Source organism: Phaethon aethereus (genome assembly GCF_964289735.1).
Source record: "Phaethon aethereus genome assembly, chromosome: 2".
Lineage (NCBI taxonomy): Eukaryota > Metazoa > Chordata > Aves > Phaethontiformes > Phaethontidae > Phaethon > Phaethon aethereus.
The window spans coordinates 68,919,806-68,946,251 of NC_138582.1; the positions used below are offsets into that span (position 1 = coordinate 68,919,806).

Here is a 26,446-nt window from a genome sequence, read left to right on the forward strand (position 1 = left end):
CACTTCAGTGTATTTGTTCTGTAGGACTTTGCCATCAGATTGACGAATATGATCACCTTACTTTAAATTTATGAAATAATTTGATTTATTCACCTTCTCTTTTGCTGTGGTTTCATTCAACAGTAACAATATTTTTGTGCCTGCTATGTTTTAATGAAGAATGATTAATCCAACTGTTCAGTAGAATTTCCTTTCCTATTCATGGTTTACATATAAAAATCAAATTTATTATGGCAAAGATGAGGAAAAAAGTTATTGGGAGCTTGTCTATGATTCTAATTTTGTGTATTCTTGATATAGCAATTGAAAATTAGAATATATTAAAATGCATTAACATTTAAACATATTCAAAATTTAAATAAGCTTTGTCAACGAGCTTATTTGCTCAGATAAGAATATTGTGTGTTGAACTTTTATGGCAATATAGCACATGATAACCAGAGAGGCAGCCTACTATTTTGATGGTGACTTTACTCATTTTAAATAGAAATTCAGGTTCTAAGTAGCTATATTGATTTTATTTTATTTTTTAAAGGAAATGTTAAAAAAATTATTGATATTCAAGGAGTGTAAATGCATATGACTTAAATGCAGTCATATGCATTTAAAGGGAAGCTCTTATAGGGCTTATAGCTGTTGTAACCAGGCAATATTAATTCAGTTTCATTGTATTAGAAATCAAGAAGTTTCACTATTTCATGCACAGGTAATTTTTCAAAATGCAAGTGTTGTTAATTTATGACTCTACATGATTCTTATTTGCAATTGAATTGATATATCTGCTTGCTAGTCTCTATTGAATAACTTTTCTTCTGAAGAATTCTTGTCAGATTTCTGACAGCTGATAATATAAGCATATCAAAATGGTCCTTTTGATGTATGGATTTCATTTGCTTTTAGAACAGTATTCTCTTCCTACATATATATATATATATAAATTATAAGTATGATAGTCACAGCTTCTGTTTTTATAAATGCTTAGTTTGTTCCCTGAAAAGCTACTAAAACTGGCAGGTCTTGGTGGCAGAAGTCCTTCATATGCTCCATGTCATCCTAAATTGTTTCTGATGTTCTGAGAACATGCTTCTTTTCAAAGGGATACTAATAGATGAAACAAGCTCTAAAGAAACCACGTGCACAGCTCCTTTTCTTCCTAAAGTTATTAAAATTCTTGGGTTTTGAAAATTTGTGACCAAGTTGATCTGTGAGGTGAAGCATCCTCTCTTCAGCATCTACGCGCTGGAAAGAGGGACTGAGTATGTATGTTTGTGTATACAGTAAGACTATCTTCTCTAAGATGGAGTAGGTCAAAGACAGCAGTTTCTCCTCTGTGAACATAAGCAGGTTAAATTCAGTTGCCATTTTCATGTTAAAAGGGGAAGCTCATGGATATGTTTATTTTTTAAAGGTCTAGCTAGCAATTAAGGAGTTCAAGTTTTTGCTTTTCACTGCTTGAAGGCATCTGACAGCAAAGAGCTGTTCTCAACTTTGGCTGTAGCATCTGTGCTCATCTTTTGGCAAAGTGTGCTGATGTAGTGCAAAGTGGCTGCTATGTTCTGCTTTAAGGTAAAAGCTAAATGACTTTCATGTTGTTCGTATTTTACCCTCGTGAGTGTCTGAGTGCGGAATACAATTTATTCTTTGTCAATAGATTTATACTGACTTTCGAACCTTCTACTTTGCTATTAAAGTATAGATAATTTTGTGTTTCAGACATGAGCAATGATTAAACTTCATGTAAGTCTTGATTACGTTTGAGGAGTCTTGGGTTTAAAAGGTGTAATGTCTAGTCTGACAAAAAATCATAGCAATCTATTTACCCTTTTTTTTTTTGTTATTTTAGAATAATAACTAGTATATTTGGGGCAGAATGTGCTTCTCTGGAAAAGTGGATCAATGTCCTGGTATCATGCTAAATTTCCATGCACCTTTGCAGCTCTTGTTGTCCCCTAAACTGCATTTAAACTAAAGGAGCAGTGTACATGAGTGAATATGTAGGTTATAACCTATGATACAATTTGTTTGCCTGTTCTCAGGCTGTTGATATGTACCCAGCTATACTTCATTAAATGTAATTTATGGATTTAAAAAGGAAAATTAAAACATGAATAATATTTAAAGACAATCGAAGTATAATAACTGCCAGTGCTACAATTGTGTAGTATTAGAAAAACAGACCTGCTTTAACTTTGCAGTTAATTCAACTATAATAATTTTGTGGTGTTCTGTTCGTGAAAGAGTAAAAATAACTGAATTATATATTATATTTCTCTGAAGAGGAGTTATTGATTGTTAAATAATCGCTCTTTTTATGAAAGAATACTGAGAAAATTGTGCTAAAACTCCTTACATAAGTGCTGCTTAATTAATAATACATATATTTCAAAAATAAAAATTTAATAAGCTAATAAATTATTAAACTATGGTGAGATTTATAATTATCAGATCTCCAAAATCCCTACTGTCATGGATGGTGGACTTGCTGCACTTTTACCCCTTCTCTGTTGTCTTTGAACGCACCTTTAAACAGATTGACCTTTGTGCTTCTGCTTTTGTGGGAACTTTTATTTCTCCACTCGCCTGCAGTCTTCTGTGCGCTGGCTGACCAGGCTTAGTTACTGTTGGTTCTCTCTGCCAGGACCAGTGGTCAAGAGTTAATGCCTGATTTTGATAAATCTCATCTTAACAGTACAGAAACAGCAAGGGACAATGCGCAAAGGCGTTTTAGTCAATGAAACAGTTTTTGGAAATCGTAACATTGCAGAATTTGGGGTATTCAATAACGTTTTTGAATACTAGTTTTAAATAGGAAGAAAAGCACCTGAGAGAAGTAGCCTGTTCGACCTCAGTAGCATGTAAGAATTTAGAATTAGTTTCTAAGGGATAAATAGGTAAATGTAAATAGAAAATTGGGTAAAATGTGCAGCACATTGTCAGCAATAGGTTCTTTAAGATTAACCAGATATTTTGCTAGCTGATTTTCTAGAAATAAATTCAATACAGTGTCTTTTTAGGCCCGTATGAAAATCTTTACTGTAGTGCTAGATGGAAAATTTTAAGTTAAATGGGAAATTACGACACAAAATGTAAGGGTGAGGTAAAGAATTTGATAATGAGCTGAAAACAAATCCAGTTGTAATATGAACTGTAAGATCAGAAGGACTGTATTAGAATTCCTCAACAGTTGTACTTGAATCTAGTATTAGTCAATATTTTTCATTAACAATCTTAGCATCACAAGTAGTACTTTTTCAAAGAATACTTCAGAGTGACACAAGATTAGACATTATTGTCAGTCAAAGACAGGATTGGAGTGTCTGGGGTACTAGAAGTATGAGAATACTGATAGTAATTGAAACGGCTGGAAACATGATAGTCCAAAATGCAAAGCTGTGTACAAAGCGTTGTGGGGGGGCAGAACAATTTATCCTACGTATTACCAATTTATTATTTGAAAATGACTGAGAAGGTCATCAGTGTGCTTATTGATCAGATAATGTACTTGATGAGAGAAATGCAGGTTTTGGTATACCTGACAAGATACTTGCACTAGCTGTAGACAAGTGAAACACTGGCAGAACACTGGCACCAGTTGCCCAGAGAGGTGGTAGCTGCCCCATCCCTGGAAACACTCAGGTTGGATGAGGCTCTGAGCAACATGGTCTAGTTGAGGGTGTCCCTGCTGATTGCAAGGGGGTTGGACTAGATGACCTCTAAAGGACCCTTCCCACCCAAAGGTTCTATGATTCCAAGTATCAGTGCCATTCATTACACTACTTAGTGGGACCTCTTCTGGTATGCTCTGTAATCTCTGCTTGCTTGTGTTCAAAACAAATGAGTTCAAACTAGAATGAGTGCAGAGAGCTGACAATATCTTGGGAGAAATGTAGGGTTCATCCTTGGTTATTGAGATAAAAAGACCAATGCATGTTTAGGTTTTAAAACCTGTACTGTACTTTCATGGGTAGAAAGAGTGAAGTGTGTGTGTCTTTAAAAAACCAACAAACAAAACCTAAAAAAACCCCAGCCCCAACTGAGAGAAATGGGGGAAAAAAATCCAAAACACCATAATTCCACTTAAAAGAAATCTCTAGGAATTTTTTGAAAAGGATTAGATATCCTTACTCCCTATGGTGTGGAGGATTGGATTTAGTAACCAGGAGGGTCAGTTTTAACCTTCAGTTCTAATTTGTGTTTTATCTGTGAATGTTTCGAAGGCTTTCTATTCTGCTGGAAGTATATGCTCTGACTACACCTTCAGTGATTATGACTGTCAGCAATGAAGAGCCCTTGAAAACCACCTCCTTTGTAAGGATCGCTTTTGAATTGTTTTATGTTCTTTTGGTCTGCCTGTTCCCAGTGCTGGGAAAGCAGGTATATAATTCTGAATTGGAGCCAAAGTAGCATTCTTTTTAATGATCCTTGCTGTGTTTACCGGGAGGTTTATATAGAGATGCTGGGCTGCCTTTTTCATAGTTCTCTTACAGTCAACCAAATCTTCACAAGCCTTTTGTAGATATCCCAAAAACCAAGTGTGGCTGTGCAGTAACAGCCGGTAGTCAGCTCATGTACACTACATTATAAATTACTGCAAATCAATCTTTCAAGTCATGTTAAATATTTCAGATGGATTAGAATTGTTACGCTTTTTGAAAATGTGGTCTCAGCAATGAATAGGGAAATAAGCAATTTTTCTATCCATATTGGCCCCTTTTAACCCACTGATGACAAGATGATGGTAGCCTATCTATGGATGTGTTTTTGATGCTTGGAGAGGCACACATATTCCTCTGACTGTTAGCCTTACCTTCTACAGCTGTTTCTCCCTCTGTAAAATGGTGTTATATTCATCTACCTATGTGGTATGTTTTTAATATCCAAAGATGAAAAGTGAAACCTCAGAGGTATATCAACACTACAGAGTAGGAGAAGTGGTTAGTCAGAGCGTGGAAGCACATGGTTATATAACGACCAATTTAACTTACCAAGCAATAGTGGGATGAGAAGGGAAATAAATTTTCACAGAGCTCTGTGTCATGTCATCATCATGTTTCTAGAACCCAGGGGAACTCTTTAAAGCAAGCTTATGTCTTCTAAATACATAAAAATGTGCTATGCAGAATACTCAGTGTTATTCATCATTATGCGCCCAGGAGAATTTTATTTGGGATTCTGCAAAACTTAGTTTTATTATCCCCCTTTCTGATTGTTGGTGCATAATAAATGGCAGTCTGGAGTACAGTGAAACTGATATGCTGTCATCCATTTAGGATTTAGATGAAATAGTATTCTTTCCCCCTTCCATTTATCCTCCCCACTTCTTCTAGAACCACATCTCGTACAGGAGATGGATATTGATATACTGAGGCTTTAGCTGTACAAAATGGAAGTAATATAAAGAAAAAAGAATATTAACAGATTAAGTGGGTTGATTCCCTTTCTGTTAATAAGTGTACTTGTCTACTGTCTTTTGGTGTTATCTGTAGTTTGGAAAAGGGTTTGGACCCTTATCTGCTTAATGAATATCAGGAGACATCTGTGATGAAGCTTTGTTTCAATATATGCACACTTGGTATTAAGGTGATAATGACTTCTCCATTTCAGGTAGTGTTTTATTTTATGTAACAGCAGTCAGTAATCCAGACTTTTACATTTATGTGTTTTATATGATGTTACTTTAAATGTCCCTATTACTGTTACAGGTGTTGACTGTTAACAGTTCACAGAAAGAAAATTTTATCCATTTTACAGGAACTGTACTCAGTTTCTCTTCAATTCTGAGTCAGAAAAGCATCCGATTTTAGCCAGCTAGGAGGAAGTAAGATGTTCCCAGTAAGTATTAGTTGCAGTTGTCGTTCTTCTTTTATCTCCTGATAGCTGAGCAGTGATCCCAACTGCCATTGCTGGCATTGCCAGGCTTCTACCAAATGTAGCAGAGCACTGTACATGACCTCTCTGCTGGCAGGTTAAGCTGTCTGGGTCCCAGTGGGAACATGCATGATATCTCACAGTTGAGGAGAGAATATCCTGTCACCTGTTCAGGAGGTTAACTCTAGTGTATGCTAAGAAATTTCTGGAAGAAATTTGCGTACATGAAGAATAAAACCTTTTACAAGAAACAGGATTAACTACAGCAGTTTGTTGTTAGCTCTGCGTTAGTCTAAGATTTAGGCTTTAACAATGTGTCTTGGAATGTGTTAAATTATGTATTGAAAAGGTGAATTAAAAAAATCCATTAACAACCCTGAATCTTTCTTTTACTGCTAGATATCATGCGGGCAACAAAGATGTCTGCCAAATCCTCTTTTTCATTTTGGGTGCTGGAATATTTGCACAGCTGTATTTTTATGCTAGCGTTTTGTACGTTCGTTAGTCTGTTGTGCTACCTATTACCAGAGAGCCAGCTAGTAGAGGTGGGTAACATTATTTAAACTTTCCCAACAGTAATACAAAAATATGATTGCTCTAAATGTTGCAGTACAATTGAACTGTTTCGGACAATGGACCAGTAGGAACCTGCATCTGCCTGTTTGGGGAAAGGCTGAAACCTGGCCCAGAAGAGCTTTAGATGTTAGAGTGGCTTTGCAGTGATGCTGGAATCCCTCTTTCCCTATACCCATATGCCTACGTTAGGTTCAGTCACATACTGGATCTCCTGTTCTCTGTTAGTTTGCTAGGGAAGAAGAGGAATGCCACTGATACAGGGAAAGGAAAAAGAAATGTTCTTTCCTTATCTTCCCGCTGCTGAGTGAAGGTATTGCGGGCCAAGTTCTGAGGAAGCCTCTGAAGCAGAGGCACAGGGCAACTGGGCGACGTAGAGCAGGACGGTGCCGGGCTGTATATAGTGGCATGATGTGAAGTGTGAGGCCAATATTTTTAGTGCCTTGTTAATACAACCATCAGTAATTTCAGGGTCAACCTACAATCACAATAACACCACCACTGTTATCAGTGCGGAGGTCATTTTTTCTTTAGTCTTTCACTTAGGTGACCATTTGGGGCAGATTGACCTTGGCTGGTTGGCAGATGCTCACCCAGCTGCTCTCTCATTCCCCTCCTCAACAGGCCAGTGAGAGAAAATATGTTGAAAAATGTGCTTCAGATGGATGAAGAAATAAACACAGAAAAGTAGGTAGAAAAGAGTTTACTGGCAATTTTCCACTGGAACCTGTTCTTGACAATAGAGTCAGACTGAAAATACTAGACAGTTTTTTTCTGAATGAATTTGCAATTTTCGGATAACTTCTTCAATTTCAGGGATAAATCTGAATTATGGCAATTTCATTGATTCTGACGAAGATGTTTCTCCCATGGCTCTTTCCTCTATTGAAACATTCAGGAAAGGAGAGTTTTTTCTGACTGCTTAGTAGTTAAGCTAGGGGTGCAGAACTTTCTTCAAAGTCATTACTTGATGGCAGAGCAATGACTGCTTATTGAACTATCTGTCTAACAAAAAATGGGTAATAGTCCATTGCAATTAGTGTATGTGGCTGAAATTTTGAAATAGCAGAAGTATTTCTTCTGATTAGGCTGAATCTAGTTGACAGGTGTTCTCTGAAACTGTGCTGTAGTTTGCATACAGAGTTGAGTCTTTTGGGTAAAAATAATTTTAATAGAATATAAGGGAATTTTAAGAATCAACATTGGAATAGTAAATTTTGGCTACCAGAAACTGAGTTTTCTGTACCAATATTTAATCCTGTTTGCTCATAAAGTTTTCACAGAATTATTTTAGAGACACTATCAATGTTAAAAGATGATGGACTGACCCAAAGTGCTTCATCATGCCCAGGAATCTTTAGGCCAATAAAGTGTATTTTCTATGAGTAAAAACTAGCAAGCTTAAAGACTTGTTATACACAAGAATTTTATAAAAATGAAGAAATTTGTCCAGTAACTGATTTTCAGATTAAGCATACTTTTTTCCCCCTCCACCTAGTAAGACCTAAGTTAAATCTGCCTTCAGGTCATGTTGATACATTGCATATTTACAAACTTAAGCAGGAAACAATTGAAGGCAGGGAATTTTTCCTTTGTCATTAATAGGGATGGTATTACTTTCTAACGAGTGAAAGGAACGCAGCAACATTCATGGTATTACTAAAGAAAAGAACAGCAGTCAGCGGTAGGACCATGAATAAGATCATTACAGATAAGTAATGTAAGTACAGGTGTTTTCTGTGCTGGTGTTTTAAAAAAAAAAAAACTTAAATCATGTGGAAGAAACAGAATCTTTTGTGCTTCAGAATGAGGGGTTTCATTACAGATTAATTTCCTAAGGAGAGGGATTTGTTGGTGGCTAAGCATGCAACAGAATAATGTAGTAGTAACTGGTGGAAAAATACGTAACAGCAAAAATAAAATACAGTATAGAGAAGGAAACTCTAATAATAAAAATGCATGTTTCCTTAGTTTTATGTATTATTTTAAGTTTGACTCTTCAGCTGAATTAATTCAAAAAGCACAACGTATTTGTAAATCTTCCAATAAGTAGCCATCAAGAGAAAATAAATTTTTTTTCCTTCATGTGTATGCATGTACCTTGAGCAGGAAATATTGAAAACAAGCCAACGGCATTATCTTCTGCGATGGAGTACGGCAGCTATATTTCTTCCAAGACTAGTATTCTCTCAAGTTATTTAATGTTGTCTTCCCCTCAGTCGAATTCAAAACCACATCATGATACACTATGATTTTTTGCTATTTTTTTCTTTTTTAATGAGTTTTGCAAATACTTCTTATGTTTACCTGTAAAATATAATGGCAATAATGAGGAGTTTTCTCATCCCTAACTCATTCCCAAATTTATCATGAATTCATTTTGAGGGTGTTCTGCATGGATCTGGACAGGCTGGATCGATGGGCAGAGGTCAACTGTATGAGGTTTAATAAGGCCAAGTGCAGGGTCCTGCACTTGGGTCACAACAACCCCATGCAACGCTACAGGCTTGGGGAGGAGTGGCTGGAGAGCTGCCTGGCAGAAAGGAACCTGGGGGTGCTGGTTGACAGCCGGCTGAACATGAGCTGGCAGTGTGCCCAGGTGGCCAAGAAGGCCAACAGCATCCTGGCCTGTATCAGGAATAGTGTGGCCAGCAGGAGTAGGGAAGTGATTGTGCCCCTGTACTCAGCACTGGTGAGGCTGCAGCTTGAATCCTGTGTTCAGTTTTGGGCCCCTCACTACAAGAAGGATGCTGAGGTGCTGGAGCGTGTCCAGAGAAGGGCAACGAAGCTGGTGAGAGGTCTGGAGCACAAGCCTTCTGAGGAGCGGCTGAGGGAACTGGGCTTGTTCAGCCTGGAGAAGAGGAGGCTGAGGGGAGACCTTATCGCTCTCTACAACTACCTGAAAGGGGGTTGTGGTGACGAGGGTGTTGGCCTCTTCTCCCAAGTAACTAGTGATAGGACGAGAGGAAATGGCCTCAAGTTGCACCAGGGGAGGTTTAGATTGGATATTAGGAAAAAGTTCTTCACCGAGAGGGTGGTCAGGCATTGGAAGAGGCTGCCCAGGGAGGTGGTGGAGTCGCCATCTCTGGAAGTGTTCAAAAAACGTGTGGATGTGGCGCTTCAGGACATGGTTTAGGGAACATGGTAGTGCTGGATTAATGGTTGGACTTGATGATCTTGAAGGTCCTTTCCAACCCAGTGATTCTGTGATTCTGTGATTAGTAGGTGTGCAGACATTATGCTGTTCTGCTTCTGTACTTCAGTGTATGCCTTGATGCTTGTCTGTGTATTAAAGGGACAAAATCCTAAGGTTATGCTTCCCCTGGTATCCAGCAGAAGAAAGAGAATTAGTCTCTCACTACTCGCTGTGAATGCTGTTGAAGAGTATAGTAGCCATGCTGTCTCTGGCAAGAGAGGTTCGCATTTTCAGGCAGGTTTGTGGTAAGGTTTTTGGCAGACTTTTCTTGTAGGCTTTCATTGAAGAGCAAGGACCAATGACAATAAGCTGTAGAAGTAGGAAGACGTTATTTTGTCTAAGCTCATTCATTATTTGATTTCCCTGTTTTGTTTTTTAAAAGAAAATAGTGTAACAGGAAGAAAATCACGTTCATTTATTTTAGGTATACTCAATGACATGCATTCTACCCACATAAATTTAAACTCTTCCATTTTTATTAGACAAAGAGCAGAACAGAAACATATATAAAATATACCCTTCCAATGTTTATGGCTGCTATGGAAAAGGAAACTAGAATATTTCAGTGCCCTGGCACTGGATACTTCGGGGGCCTCTGGAATCCCTTGGCCCATCTCCACCCTACCATTCTACTGACAAAGTGATTTGCAATTCTGAGTTTTATGATGTACAAAGTGCCCCCATTCATGAGCACTGCTTGCACTCGTCTACATGGTTACCTTTTTTTCATTGTTTATCCAAAGACAGCCTAAAGGGACTGAGTTAACATTCAGGATTTATAAAAGTGTTGTAGCAGACTGAAATATGTTAATTTGCAGGTATTCCCATAAGCAGAAGAATTTAAAGACATGACTTCTATTGATTTGAGTGTCACCCTTCCTGTGTACATTGTCTAATAAAGCTTCTTCAAATGCTGCAGCTTTCCCTTACTGGGGGGAATTAGTACAATTTATTTTCTGTTCTGAGCTTTCTATTTTCATTATATTTTTGGGTAATTGATACTTTTACTTAAACTGTCAATATCTGAAATCGGCAAAAACTAGTATTTCAGGAAACGTTGGAAGACAGCAAAACTGGGAGACTCCTTTCACTTTAGGAAAGGTTAAAAATTAGAGTGGGGAAAGAATAGGGATGTTTAAAACATGATCACACAAGCTAGATCCAAAAAAACCCATCTGGATGTTTTGCTTTAACGAGTTATTGCTCCAGCTGTTAGTGGTCCTTGACTAAAACTTAACAGCTGAAGGTGTTTTGAAAAACCCAATGGACTTTGTATTGACGTGAAGTGAAAGCATCAAAATGTTGTATGTAGCATCTCTGTTGTATGGAAAATAGCCTCCAAGCAAGAGGCGGTAGCAAGTCAAGGCTGGCTATACTTTAAATCGCTACAGCTGCTTCATAATTGCATGATTCTATCTTTAATTTTTGACTGGCTTCTTCAATGATTTGAGAAATAAAACCAGATTCTTTTCTCTGAGATCAACCCTCAATTATTAGTCACACGAGCATTTCTACATTATTGCTTTTGAAAACCCAGTAAATCCAGTGTTAAATATTTTAAATGTGTTACAACGCTAGCCATCCCATCCACTTATGCATACAGCAGAACAAAACACATATACAGTTCCCAATTAAAAAATGTAAGAAACAATCACTTTTCCATATATTTGTTACTCATTCAGATGAGTACATTTTATCTCTCTGAATCATTCCCTGTTATTTTTCTTACTTTCATTTTGAAAATTGTAATCTTTCTTCATGTTTAGTTTTATTCCTCATCTGATAACTGTCTACCTTACTGAAACCAGCATGTAATGGTCTTCTTTCAGTTGTATTTACATGATGTTTATTGAAGTTAAACTGAATTTAATTGCAGAATTTTTGGTATTACTGAGCCCTGTTTTACACTCTCTGCTAATGGAAGATATGTATCTCATACCAAGTAAGAAAACAGACTTAAAAATCAAGAGCTAATATTTTTTAACAAAAAATCTTTGTTGGATGTTTCCAAAACTTAGAGCTGTTTTGGTGCATTTTTTTAGGCACTGTAATACAACAGTAAATATACCATCATTTGGTTTGATAAACTAGACTGAATTTCTGACATTTTTCTTTAACCAGGGAAATTACCGTTTCATGAAACTTTTACTGGCTCGTAGAGGGAACTGGATGCAGAAGGACTTAGAGGATATGACACCATTACATTTAACTACACGTCACAAAAGCCCAAAATGTTTAGCTTTGTTGCTGAAACACATGGCACCTGGAGAAGTGGACACCCAGGACAGAAACAAGGTAAAAATACTGCTTATTTTAAGACAGCACTTGTAGCAGCTTTAGAAATTGGTGTTACATGAAACAGTTGTGTATGAAAAATTATTGCAGTCATAACATACTTTTTCTGAGTCTTCAAAAGAGTGGCTAATGCTGGTATTATAATAATCACCTTTAGAAATATTAATATTTTCCTGATGATAATGATGTAAAACTTCATTGCACTGAGTTCATTGACATTCTTGTTGAGAGTATGTAGAATAATAGAGGATTCATAAACCACTGGTTTTAAGGTCTAAGTCTTTCTGTAACGTTGTAACCTTGTTAGAATCTGGATAGCATGTGGTTAACTTGCTTTTCTTCCTTGGAAAACCCCTACATTTAGAATAATTTAATTATAAGTGTCAAGAGAAAACTTTGTGCTAAAGGCCTTCCAAGTATTTGTCAATACCAAAGGTGAGTTTAAAAAAAAAAAAAAAAGGAAACCTTTTGGTGCTGAGCTGAATACAGGTTTGCTGTTGGCAGATACCATTCCTAACACTGGGTGATCGATTTTGTCCTGCACTGGGGCCACTAAAATGGTGGCGATACTGACACAGCTGTCCACAGGTGCTACCTTTTAGAAACGTGTGGTGGCTTAGCTTTGGCAAGCAACCAAGTGCCCACCCAGCCGCTCTCTCACTCCGCCTCCTCAGTGGGACAGGAGAAAATAGGTTGAAAAAGCTTATGGGTTGAGATAAAGACAGGAAGATTGATCACCAGTTACTGTCATGGGCAAAACAGGCTCGACTTAAAGAAAATTGGTTTCATTTGTTGCCAATGGAAATATATATTTATGTAGTGAGGAACAGAGACAAAACTCAGAACACCACCTTCAAACCACCACCCCCCCGCCCTTTTTTTCCTGGCTCAAATTTACTCCTTCACTTCCATTCCTTCACTTCCATCCATGAGGATGGTCCAAGGGTAAGAATATCCATAGACTAAATCCATATGGTTGATGGTCCTTTTTTCTCTATCTCTGTAAGTAAAAATGGACAATTTTTAGAGTCTGCTAGTCACACATGAGTTTTTGGCCTGGGGTAGAATGTGATGCCATTTGTCAAGAAGATTTTCTAACAGGGACAATAAAAAGTATCAAGTTGTTTTGTTTTATTATCATTATTATTATTATCATAAAATGGGACAATTGGCAGCAGAAAGTCTGCTATCAGTGCACATGCACTGTTGCTTTCATGGGTGCATCATTCAGTGAGAGGGATATGATGATAAAGTTGACTGACATTCTGGCATGAGACTTTCATTCAAAGCAGAGCACCAGTTAGTCACTTGGACATTTGTTTTGTGAAACTGCAGACTTCCTCAGGAGAAAATGTAATCTTAACAGCTTCAGAGCTTTACATTACTACCTTCTTAGAATAAAGTCTTTCAGACTAATTTTCTGCAACTGTAGTGGCAACAGTTGCTTGAAAGTCCAGGAAATCTCCAGGTGACTTTTCTGGTACATCATATAGTGCATATATCATCATGAGTTGTCTCATGTCCCCTTTGCAAAGCAAAGTCATGCTCTACCTCATCAATAAAATTACCAGGCTCCTTCAGAAGCACACCGACTTCTAAAAGCCTCAGAAAATAATCTACTGATGTTTGTTAAAAAGCACTATCATTAAAATAACCAGCCAGAAGAGATGACATATCTTTAGAAGGAAAGTAGTACAGTTCTTAAAACAACTGATTTACTATTACTCTTCGTACAGAGAGGTACTGCCAGTCCACAGTAACAGCATGCTAACATATTTTAAAAGGAACAGTTATTTAGCATATAGTAACTGTATTTTTTTGAGGTGCTCAGATTAGTGTGGTTCTTAAGTTTGAGTGCTTGGCAATGCTTGATTTAAAGCATGAGAAACGGTTGCCTCCTTTAACATTAATAGTAGGGTATGAGGAGGCATAGGACTTTCACACAGTCCTGACAGACATTCTAGGTAAAAGATTTCTTGCGTTTCCACGTACATTTTGAACAAAACAGATTCATCCCTCTTGTTGGCATGCTTGGTGCATGTTCTGTTTGTGATATGATCATGCTGCCTTTAGTAGAGAGATTTCCAATAATTATTGTGGACCTGTTAATCTGGGAATATTGGGTTTAAATTTCATGTGCTAGAGCAGTTTGCGTGTCCTGAAATCTGAAAGAGATTTCTTTCATACCAGAGGTATGAATGTCCCTAAGCCAAATTTTTTCTGCAACAATATAGTAACAAAAAGTGAGACACTGTGAATGTAGATAGCAAAAGGAAGACCAAAAACCAGTTCTGTAACTACCATTGGCAAGGTAGGCATGGTATTGAGTACAACTGGAATTTTTACTGATGATGGAGGCTTTTCAGGCGTTGAGCAGAAAGGTCTCTTTCTTACAATTCATAAGTGGTCTTGGAACAGGTGCAAAAACTCTCCCCGCCAGCCACTAATCTACCACTGATTCAAATGTGAGTGCCCTGATCAAGTGTATTTGGATCAGCTGATAACCACTGTACCAGCTTGCCAAGGCTGGTCTTAGTGGAAATCATCATTCCATATCTCATGTAGTGGGTTTTCATTCTACCACAAGAGGACATAGTAAGAGAAGGGGACTGGACTTTCTACTGATGTAACTGCTTAAACTCTGAAATCCTTATCTGATTTTATCATCTGGGAAGCAGGGTAAGACAGCTGCAAGCCCAATTTCCAACAAATAAATCTTCTGTCCCCTCTGAACAATGGTGTTGAACCAGCCTATGCGCTAGCAATCAGCTGTTGCCTTCCAGGATATTCTAACGTGTATCATGGAAACCCTGGCTATGATTACAGCAGTCGTTGTGGAGCGGTCATGCTGACTTCCTGACCATGTTAATTAATTAACAAAGGTATATGGAAACCAGCCAAAGCCTTTTAGAAACCTTGCCTGTTGTTTAGCAGATTTCCAAGGCAGTATTAAAGCATTGCCAGATTTCCCACAAAATGTAGAGCACTTTCATTCCAGTTTGTGTTATGAGTAGTCACAGTAGCAAAGATGGAATTCAGCTTGATGAAAGGTGGTCTCAGGGACAGAGTCCAGCACATTTGACCCTGTTGGGCACATAGCTTATTCATTTCCCTTACTGCAACCGTGTGCATCAAGATTGTCAAATATAATTTTTAAACATGAGAAAGAGCAACTGTCCTTTACATCTACTTCATGTAGGCAACTGACTGAAAAGCAGGTGAGATAAGCCAGTAAACCAAGGCTACTTTGGTCTCCTGGTAATCAAAAGTTTTTGCCTTCCTTCTTTAGACATCGAGGATATGATAGTGAACTCATACATTCTATCTCACTGTTCAAGGATGTTAATCCAGCGCATCGCAGGCTTATACACAAATTTCCACAGCAGTTATTTCTCTCAGTTTTCAAATCAAAGTGGCATGTAATATTTTGCAGGGATGAGGGGGGAAGAGAAATGGGAAATAAAATTCATTCTGTATCTTACAACCCTCTGCTACTTGGCAGTTGGGAGAGATGTGGCTGATAAATAAAATGCTTCTTAATATACCAAAGTTTTGTTGTTCAAAACAACCCGACACATGGTTTTCTAATGGAAGTATAAGCATTGATAATGCCGATAAAAAGCAAATGGCAGTCAAGAATTGTCAATAGGAGCATGGATTGCCTTTTGATATTTTATTGGGACTGCCATGGGTCGGTGGGCATTAGATTCAGTAATTAATTCAGCCTCCGAATTCCGAGTGATCAAGGATGGTGCAGAAAGTCAAAACTCTTGCTCAAGATGGATCCAAGTCCAGTGTCAGTACTCAGTGTCATCTCCTTTAGTGGACCATAATCTTGTTATATGCTTGTCCATCAACTTGTGTTATTCCAAGAGACTTCCAATTTAAGAGGGACCAGATGAATTACTGGAGTTGTTCTATAGTGCAGGTCTGGCTGAGGCCTGCTTCTGATGATCATTATAACTTGGACATGATTGCTAAATACCAAGCTCAGATATTTTCTCCAGGTCTGAAATTGCTGCACTTGATGGTGCTGCCCTGTTGACTGTCTAAGTAGTATGGACAGTATCCTCCTAGTCCAAGAAATCCTTCTGTGAAGCAATTAATGTCCTACCAGAAATACTTATATTCCAAGCATAAGGGCTTCTCAGTGTGGGTCTTATGTAAGATGATGTAGCTGAGACCTAATTCAGACCTCAGTAGCAAAGATGTGTGAGTATCTACTCTTACTTAGGTAGATGGATGTCTGGTTCAGTTTTGTTTAAAGCCTGTTTTCCAGTGATTTTGAGTTGTCACCCATGCTAGGTACATGCTCTCCATTTTCTGTCAGTCCTCTTTATTGAAGTGGAACAAAAGATTTCTCATCTACCCATTGTTTAAAGCTGGTTTCACCTGTGGTCCCTCCCCTCTGCTCAGCACTGCTGGCACCACAAATGGAATGCTATGTCTGCTTCTGGGTTCTCCAGTACAATAAGGGCATAGACATACTGGAGCAAGTCCAGTGAAGAGCCACAAAGATGATTAATAGATTGGAGCATCTGACATCAAGGAGAGTCGGTGAGACCTGCGAATGTTTAGCCTGAAGAAGAGACAGTTCAGGGGTGATTTTACCAATGTGTATAAATATCTGATGGGAGGCAGTAAAGAAGGTGGAGCCAGACTCTTCTGAGTGCTCTTCAGATGCAGTGGACAAGAGGCAATGGGCACAAGTTGAAATACAATAAATTCTGAGAAAATATTTTTTTTACTTTGAGGGAGGTTAAAACACTAGGACAGTTGTCCAGAGAGGTTGTGGAGTCTCTATCTGTGGAGATAACTCAAAATCTGACTGGACAGTGTCCAGATAAGCCTGTTCCAGTTGACCCTGATTGAGCAGAGGAGTTGGACTAGGTGATCTCTTTCATTCAGTGAAAATATGTTTAAATCATATTTCAGGATCTAACCAACTTTAATTTTCATCTCATATTCATTTTTCAATGTGTTTTGTAAAACTTGTGTTCCAGCAAACTGCATTGCATTGGAGTGCCTACTACAATAACCCAGAGCATGTGAAACTTCTCATAAAACATGATTCAAATATTGGAATCCCTGATATTGAAGGAAAAATCCCACTTCACTGGGCAGCTAACAACAAGGACCCTAGTGCAATTCACACAGTGAAATGTATTCTGGTAAGAAAGTCTATTATGTATATAAAACTTTCTGTATTTATTACTTTACTCTGACAGAAATGTATTTTTGTTCTCTTGAAATTTTTCATTTTAGTCCACTGACTCCCTGAGAATGAAATAATATCGAGAATTTTCTAAAAAATGATCTTAAATATTTTTGCTCTCTTGAAAGGGATTTATTCTGAGTTCTATGGGTGAATATCTTTGCTCTAACTCAGGGACTATGTATATTCTCTTAATTAGTTTGGAGTGTGTAACTATTCATTTGTGGGGGGAAGGGAGTTGCAAGTTCTCCTAGTTAAAATGGCCAGTCTTGATTGCATCTTTCGTGTCGATTTCTTTATTGTGGGTCTTTTTCTTCATTATTTGAAGGTTTATTTCTAGTTAACTGTACTGAAAAGTCTAATTTAATTTGGTTTTTTGAGTCATAATTCTGGGAAATATTTGAACAATTATCAGTCAGCCCACGATCAGTTTATTGAGAGACTTTCCAGATATTTTTCTAGACCAATTTAATAATTTTTCCTTGATGGCATATTTTCTCTTTCTGCAGTATTTCAGTTTCATTTTTTACACTGACAGTTATAATTAGTACAATGAAATCATGTTCTCAGCTTGATTTTTACCTTGATTTTTATTCTGTGGAAATCCCTGAACTTCACCAACATGGAAAGATACAGAAGTCTCAACTGAATTTTTCTCTCACATTACAACAATCTCTCTATGTCTTTGTCTTTCAAAGGTCTTTCAGAACTAGACACATATTGATTGTAAGCTAGCTACAATGTCTTCTATGTCTGTTTGCCTGATTAGCTTGCAAGTTGAGAACTTGTGTGGCATATGAAAATTTGCTTTGCATTTCTCCAAATCACATTGATAATCTTACAGTTACTGATACTTTTTTCTATAAAAATAGTTTTTGATAACTTTCCAGTGTTAAATTAATGTGATTTGTTTTCTGTATTGCTGCTATCTATTCAAGGTATTTGTAATTTGGATGCAGTTGTGAAACAATTTGACACAAACAACATTTTGTCACAAAGTTTTAGTTTGTATATGCTGTCTAATTTTCTGCCACAGTAGAGAAATAAATTTGCTGAAAAGTAGGTAAGGATTGCTGTATTCAAATAGAGACTTTTTCAAATGTCAAATAGTCAAACTAAATGTTTTTAAAAGTTGTAGTGAGCTGGCCCCAGGCAACAACCTAACACCCACACAGCCACTTACTCCCCTCTTGCGAGACTGGGAGAAAACAGATGGACGGCAAGAAGATTCATGGATGAAGATAGTGACAGTTTAGTACGGAAAGCAAAAGTTGCCTGCAAAAAAGGGGATTTATTCACTACTTCCCATCAGCAGGCAGATGATAGCCACTCCCAGGAAACTGGAAAGAGCTTCAGCACACTTAATTGTTGCTTATGAAGACAAATGGTGTAGCCATGAGCGGGATCCCCCTACCTCCTCCTTTCCCTGGGCTTTTTTTGCTGAGCATGATGAAATATGGTATGGAATATTGCTTGGGTCAGTTTGGATCAGCTGTCCCAGCTATGTCGCCTCCCAATCTCTTGCCCACCCCCAGCCCACTCACTGGGAGGATCAGGGGACCAGGACAGGGCCAGGCATGAAAAAGAGAAATCTTTGATGCTGTGCAAGCACTCTTCAGCAATAGCCAAAAAATTAGTGTGTTATCAACAGTTGTAATCACAAATACAAAGCCCAGCACCATACTTGCTGCTGTGAGGAAAATTAACTCTATCCCAGCCAGATGCACTACAAGAGGTCAAAAATGCCTGTCTCCTTACTGAAAGTGTTCTCAAAGATTCTCTTTAGGTAATACAGAATCATGATCATGTCCAGGTTCTTTTTTTGGTCCTTTTTTTTTTTTTTTTTTAAAACACTGACAATTATAAGAGTGTATTCTTGAGTCCATCTAGGCTTTTTCAAACATCAACCAAATTGTTTATATTCCAGATAGTTATGTCTATATATGCTTAGTGATGGAGTAAGATAATAAGTTTAAATTAAAAAGTACTTTAGCTTACAGAATATGCTGTAAAAGTTGATGATACAGAAACATTATTACTAGGTAATCAATCTGTTGATTGAATGTGTTGTTGACCATAAATACCTTTTGGTGGTGGTGGTGGTTCCTCTGAGTTTAATCCTTTAGTAAGAGCTTGTCTTCTCTCCAAACTGAAGTGTTTCTCTTTCTTGTCTTGATAGATATCTACCTAGCAGAGCTCACAATCTTCCTCTTCATTCTTAGCTATTTTTTGCCGTATTACCCAGCTCCAGATCTGTTGTCCAAGCATCACCTTTGATTCTCATTTCTCCCTAGGTCTTCACATCCAGGTTAGCTTTATAGTTTTTCACATTCTTTCTGCATGATATTTCTACTGTATGTACCCATACACTTAAATTTTCTGTCATCTTGTCTCTTAACTCCCATAATTGCATTTCTAACTTCATGAGAATATGGTCTTGCAGTGATAGCAGTGAAAAACGCCTACAACTCAGTGTCACTGTGTCCTCTCCATTTTTTTAATCACATCCAACACAAACCATTTGCCTTTGCTTTCATGATCAAGTGCTATAAGGTATAAGCTGTGTACCATTGCTCAGATAGCAGTCAGATATTGATATCTACTGCTGGTCAATCTGTATTGGCAGCCTTTGTCTCTTTATTGAGACCACAGTCTATGATACTGAAAAATACTATATTGTTTTTCCGTGCTCTGTCATCTGGATGTGTCCATTTGTTGTCCCCTGTTTATAAATTCATAAAATTAAGGGTCATCTTTCTGTTTGATGTTTGTATACTACTTAGCCCATGCCATGGGACTGTCAAAATAAACAATAAAGAAAAGAGCTCAACTGAATGCTGAAGAAGTAGGTTGGCTTTGCAGGGGTAACAGTTATACACAAATTGGTTATATAATATTGAAATCCATGAAATACAGTGAAAATGGAACTCATGACATTTAAAAAGTAAACATGTGAAGTAGAGAGAAACTCTAATTTGGAGATCCTTTCATGGTCAACTTCCTTTTCCACCTTTCCAGATTCAGCAGTGCTTGGTTACATGAAAAACATTGGGACGATTTAAGGAGAAAAGAACAGAATAAGGTTCCATTAATATGATGGAGGCAACTGCTTAGTACTCTCTGTCTATTTTGTATCTCTTCTCTTTATTTATTCTTCATGGTAAGAGACATGACATTTATTTATACAATACATTCCATTATTGCGTACAATTCCATTGTTCTAATTGCCGCAGAAAAAAGCGTAGCTTCTGTTTCTTCTATGTATTGTGCTTAAAATATTAATATAACGTGACAGTTGACTTCTAGCTAGTTTTACACCAAAACAACTTAAAATCCAAAGAAATTGCACTCTTGATTGTAGGCAGAGAGGCCTAGAAAATTTTAGTTTAAGTGGCCAAAAATTTCAAAACATGTGAGTACTTTCAGACTAGTGTATAAATAGTGGCTTTGTCATTAAAAGATTCTGTACCATTTTGCAAAAGTAACACTTGTGATTATGGGTATATGTTCCGGGGAACATCAGTGACTGTGAGCCAGGAGTTTTAGGAGTCATTTATTTAATATGTTTTTGTGCTTTTAGAAGGCTTGAAAATTAGCTTTGCAGATTACATCAATAACTTACAGGTAAAATGAAGAAGCATTTGTTTTCCTGTTTGTCCATTTTGTTCAAACAGGTTTTCCTGTGGTGGAGTTAGAATTTCAGTAATAACTTCAGTGCATACCATCATTCATTTTTAGTCATTCTTAAAAGTGTTTCTCATAAAGATCACTTCTGAATTTTTGCAGTGGGCTCTATAATCCCCCTGCTGAGCTCTTTGAATAGACATAAGGTAAGCATATTATCAGTTAGCTTTCTCCTGAGAATTATTAAAGGTAGGGAAGAACATAAAACTTCACATTTCACTGTAATGGCTCAGATAAATGCTTTTGAATGCTTATTAAAAGAAGTGTTACTCATGCTTTGATTATTGTGGTTTGTGCATGTAACAATGTTAACTTCGATTATATTTCTAGTTGAGAGATTCACATTTACCTTTTTTATGTTTTTAATAGATTATCTGTTGCTGTACTAGTGGCTAGATACAGTACTGAACTACAGTATGTTTCAAGTATATGAATTCTTTTCTCTAGCAAAACATGGCTAACACTACTGATATCTAAAACTCTGATGCAGTTTTTTTGTATGTGGGACAGGCAACTTAATTAGAATTTACATACAGTTTGTGACGTATGTAAATGTTTAACTTTAGAAAACTTATATTAATCAAGTATTAGGAGGTTTAAGCTGACCCTGTTAGAAAGTAAGACAGAAGAAACAAAGAATCAGGGCATTGCATAGTTGAGGTTACTACTGCAGTATTAATTTAGCCAGATTGCACTTAGGAAATATGGTTAAATATAACTCTAAATGCATTTATTTTTTATCTATTAAATAGAACATAGAGAATATACAACCTTGGTCAAGGAATATTTGGATAGAAACCATAACTCTGGAATTTCCTGACTTTCTGCTTCTTGATATATCGTTCTCCATGTTAGTTGTTTGTTTTCTATGTAATACTTACTGCATTTCAAATAATGCAAATACAAGTGATTTTATGGCCTGCTTGTGTACCTAGCTAAAGTCAATTGGAAAAATTGCAATTAGTTTAGTGAGAAATGCATCAGGAACTTGCTTTAACTGTGAACAAGCTGCACTGATCACAATCTCTCCCTCCTCTTTCATAAGTATATTGTAAGATATTGTGTGGCTCTGTCTTTTCAGAAGGACTTTTTTTCTCAGTTGTCATGGGTAAAATTCACACTAGTGTTGGAAGTTGAAAATCTCAGGACTATATTACTTTTTTCTTTTGCACAGGGTTCCCATGACTTCAATGAATTGGTCTGAATTGCTGGAGAAAGAACAGCAGACTTTCTCCCTGTAGTTTATTTAAGCTCTTGTTTTGACATTTTGCTTCTGCTCTAGGTGTTTGGTGTCCTGCATCCTGAGTTTCTATTGTTTTATAGTTTACCATTTTCTTTAGAGATTCCTCTTTATTCAGGAAAGTGAAGTTTAACGTTTTTATTTCATGGGCCTTTATGATACTTGCTATTTGGAGATTTCTGCAACACTGTCATGTTCATTTCTACCTGTTCTGTTCTTTTGCCTGAGAAAGTAAGTCATGAAGAGAAATGTGTCTAGAAAAAAGCTGATGAATAGAAAATTATCATAATACAAAACTATATAGCTACGGGCCCTATGTGAAAGTAATTTAACATGTTTTTTAAGAAATTGTGATGAAAAGTCAAGTTATTTCTATTAATGCCTATGTTATGTGATCAAATGACTAATCATGATACTTTAAATTTTTTTTTTTTATTCAAAATGAAGCCAATTACAAGTAGATGCATTCATTAGCAGTACTCTCTAACTTACTTCTATCCTGTCAGCTAGAGACCTTGACATTTCCTTTAGAAATACTCTGATAGTCATGTGGGTTTAAAATGCTAGAAAAGTACTACAATGAAAGCCATAAGATTAACTTGTGCAAAAAAGGGAGTGTCCTAGGAGAAAAATATGAAGATATATATGTCGTGTTCAACTTAGAAAATCAAGTAAGAAGATCTAGTTATTTTCACAAGCCTGAGTTAGTCTGTTTAAGATCTGTGTAAGGAGGCACTTCCACAACAGACTGGTAAAAGTACAGGGTATGTACTGAAAATCAGGTCTTGTACAATAATTCAGTATTAAAAAAAAAACCCCTAAGAAATACTTGAAAATAGCCTATACTGTAACAAAAGTATTTGGTTGTAGAGTTATATTCTACTGAACAAGGACAGTTTATCTCCTTATTGTAAGGCTCAAAAAAAAAAAAAATCTGTAAAGAGTATATAGTTCTTCCCTTCAACTTAATTTTTTTTTTTTTTTTTTTAAAGGAAGCTGCACCCACAGAATCTCTGCTTAACTGGCAAGACTATGAAGGACGAACTCCCCTTCATTTTGCTGTTGCTGATGGGAATGTAGCAGTTGTTGATGTCCTGACCTCCTATGAAGGCTGCAATGTGACATCTTATGACAACTTGTTTCGAACTCCACTTCACTGGGCAGCCTTACTTGGTAAACTGGACAATGCTGAAGTCATTTAATAATTAATTGACTGGTGTTTAATCTTTGTCTCTGTTTTTTATTTAATTCCAAGCTGGCATTATGCTAACTAATCTCTTAGAACAGTAATAGTTTCTGCTAGACCAGGATTAGAAGATTGTGTGTAGACTGTTCTTTTCAGCTTCAGATTTTTCAAAGCATTTTCAAATGCGTTACTTCAGCAGGCTATATATGCTCATGATTTAAGAACAATTAGAGTACACTGAGATGTTCTTGCACATGTAGCTTTGTTCATAGGTTAAAAAAAAACCTTGGTGCTCTAGAACAGTGGTGTCCTGTCCGAAGTGGGGTGTGCACACCCCAGCATGTATGCCAGACAATCCGTTGGGGTGCATGAATAAAATATCAGAACTTCTGTTTATATTTATTTTTTATCTGAAAAAATAAGAAAACTTCACTAATATTCAATACATGGATCGATGCTAGCACCCTTACTTGGTCCATATGTAAGACAGTCACGTAGGGTTTGCAAGGTGCCTGAAGGAAGTGAGTGCTCTACAACACAGAGGGGTTGACAGTGGCATCATCACTCATTTGTTCACTTTTATCTTATTGCGATATATTGCAGTTTATGTGTGCCCAGTTAAGCGGATTTATGGATTATATTATCTAGTTTTTACTAAACTACCCTCACAAAATAGACAAGTGACTTAAAAAGATCCCCACAAAGAAATCGCAGATTATCTGGTGCCCACACAAGTGAACAACAAGAAAATGGCAGAACTGACATTGCTTCTACTCCTAGTACAAGCTCTTCATCAGACACATTATGACAATCTAATCAGATCTGACAAGAAGTTTTATTCAGATGAAGTTTTTTTTCTGTTCAGATTGCTACCCTGAGACTCAGATGCTCTGTAAATTATAACCTTGCAAATTCTGCACGGTTTGCTTTTACAGGTTATAAGACTGATTCTTTGCGAAACAGGTAAAAACCTGATAAATATAAATAGTCTAAATACAGGGAAATGAAACTCATAAAATGACAGGCATAAAAATAATATGATTTAGAAAATTGACCTCCTGTTTTCCATTCTGCTATGTGCAGGATGAAAAAATAAACACCATGTACTGGATAAAAAGAAAGAAAACACTCTCTCTCTCCTTTTAACAGGCTTCATCCGCATGACCCTTTGGGACACTGCAGACAAAGAATCAGGTTGCTCACTGGAGCGAGTTACTGCAACTCCAGTGACAATATACATGTAGTTTGGTTATGTTTATTCAAAAAAAAAAGAAGAGTGTTCTCAGATTCACATTTGTGTTCAAGTAGGGTTATTGAATTTTTACAGGGAAATTATGAAACATTTTAAGTGTCACAGGATCGATCTCCCAAAGAAAGTCATTATCACTTGGTTCTGTCCAAGAAGCAAAATTTATCATGTTTTGAAATTGCTTGTATTTAAAAGAGAAGTTTTGTCTGTTGGAAAAATGGATTTGTCTTATCAATGTGGAATAAAGGTGAAAGATGTGCCAAGACCTCCAGAGTGCTTTGTGAACTTGATGAGGTCTCTAGGTGGCATATGCCCATGAGGAACTTCTGGTAGTAAATCATGATTAATTTTTAGGATTCTGTTTTTAAGTTAGATACTGGATGCTGTATATAGATCTCAAAGAGTCTAAAATGTTACTAAATGGGTTAACAGTAGGAGATTTTAAGTAGTGCATGAATGCACCCACAAATATTCTGTCAAAGGTGATGGGTTGCCATGTGACTGTATCATAGGGCATTATTGCTCCTATTACCTTTTCTTTTGTGTAGATAAAAGCCTGAGCCAAGTTACATCTCTTCTAAATAAAAGTAGTACAGAAATGACAGTTCTTGACCTCAAGAATTGAGTTTTAATGTTTACATTTAATGTCCAAGTGAGATCCATGTTTGCACTGATTTATTTACTGTTGCACCCAACATAAAATTTTTTTTCTTACTCCCTCAAGCCTTCTCATAGATAATTTAGGTAGACCTCCTGTCCTGATTACAGACTTAAGTTACCCTTTTTCTGCTTGTGTGTCCTGAATGTTCAGGCAACCTTTTTTCCCAGGCTCAGTACTTCTGTGTTTTTCCTGCTGGGATTGCAGGCAGAACCAACTTCTTCCAATGCACCTCAATTCACTTCTTGTAGTCTTGAGATGGGGAGAGCATAGCAACATTACAGCTCTTTTCAGTGTTTTTCTGGTAGGAAGGGACAGAATGTTGTGATGTTGTGGGTCCACGCTTGTCTTAATGGCTGAAAGGAAAGAGGAGCCTTCCTGTACGCCCTAAAGCGCCAAGAAAAAAAAATAACCTCCACATAGCTGTTCATCCTTTTTCACCCAAGTTGACCATTTTCTCTTGTTTCTGATACTTCTATGCATACAAAGTCTGAAAGTGTTACTCCACAAAAGAAGGCTTGTGTAGTCCTCCATCTCTTAGGTTCTTAAAAGCTACAGACCACAACTGTTACATAGCTTCATTCTGTAATTGTTGATGTTTTCATTAAACAAAGTCTACTGCTAATAGAAAGGTTTACCTACTTTTTTCATGTATTAAGAAGTAATTCAAGTCAACTGTGCAAAAGTAACAAGCTGCAAAACTGATTGTTTTCCCCACACACAAGATACTGGGATATTTCTTCTGTAAAATCAGAGTATTTTTATGTGATTTATGCCTTACAGTATCTCTTAAACTACTGTGTCATTAAGATATTCTGTGAGCTGCATATACCTACAAAAGAAAGCATACAAAATATTACTTTTGTGGCAATATGCTATATTGTGTCTTTGTTATCCTGTCTGTGAAGTGGATATAAAGTTGTGATTTTAATCTAAAAACATTCTAATCTGTTTTGATGGAAGGAGTTGTCTGTCAGTCTGTTTTTTCTTGCAGATACAGCATCTGGTAGTAGACTAGCCTCCAGAATCTGCTATACATCTTCAGTTGAAATTTAGATTGAATAAAACCGAATTACAGAATTTACACTTAATTTCTGTAAAACAATGTGATGTAGGATGAAATTGTCAATGGTTTAGCCTACCTTTTAACGTAGATGGACAAATGCTTATCATCATTAGTCTATGCTCACTTTACTGCTTATGACTGACTTCTAACTCAAATGCGGCTTTTTCTGGAAATACTCAACTCATTCATTGCAATGTTAATATCGTAGTTGTCTGA

At 36.9% G+C, this 26,446-nt stretch overlaps 1 protein-coding gene across 1 annotated transcript in view; it reads left to right on the forward strand.

Moving 5' to 3' along the window:
- The window catches only part of INVS (inversin), a gene marked incomplete at its 3' end in the record, with an annotated part of 95,457 nt that overhangs the window by 28,265 nt on the left and 40,746 nt on the right, over positions 1–26,446 (forward strand). The window contains exons 3-5 of the mRNA XM_082014739.1: positions 11,759–11,932; positions 16,936–17,103; positions 23,064–23,244. Coding sequence (XP_081870865.1) covers positions 11,759–11,932; positions 16,936–17,103; positions 23,064–23,244 — 523 coding nt within the window. The remainder of the gene's footprint in view (positions 1–11,758; positions 11,933–16,935; positions 17,104–23,063; positions 23,245–26,446) is intronic.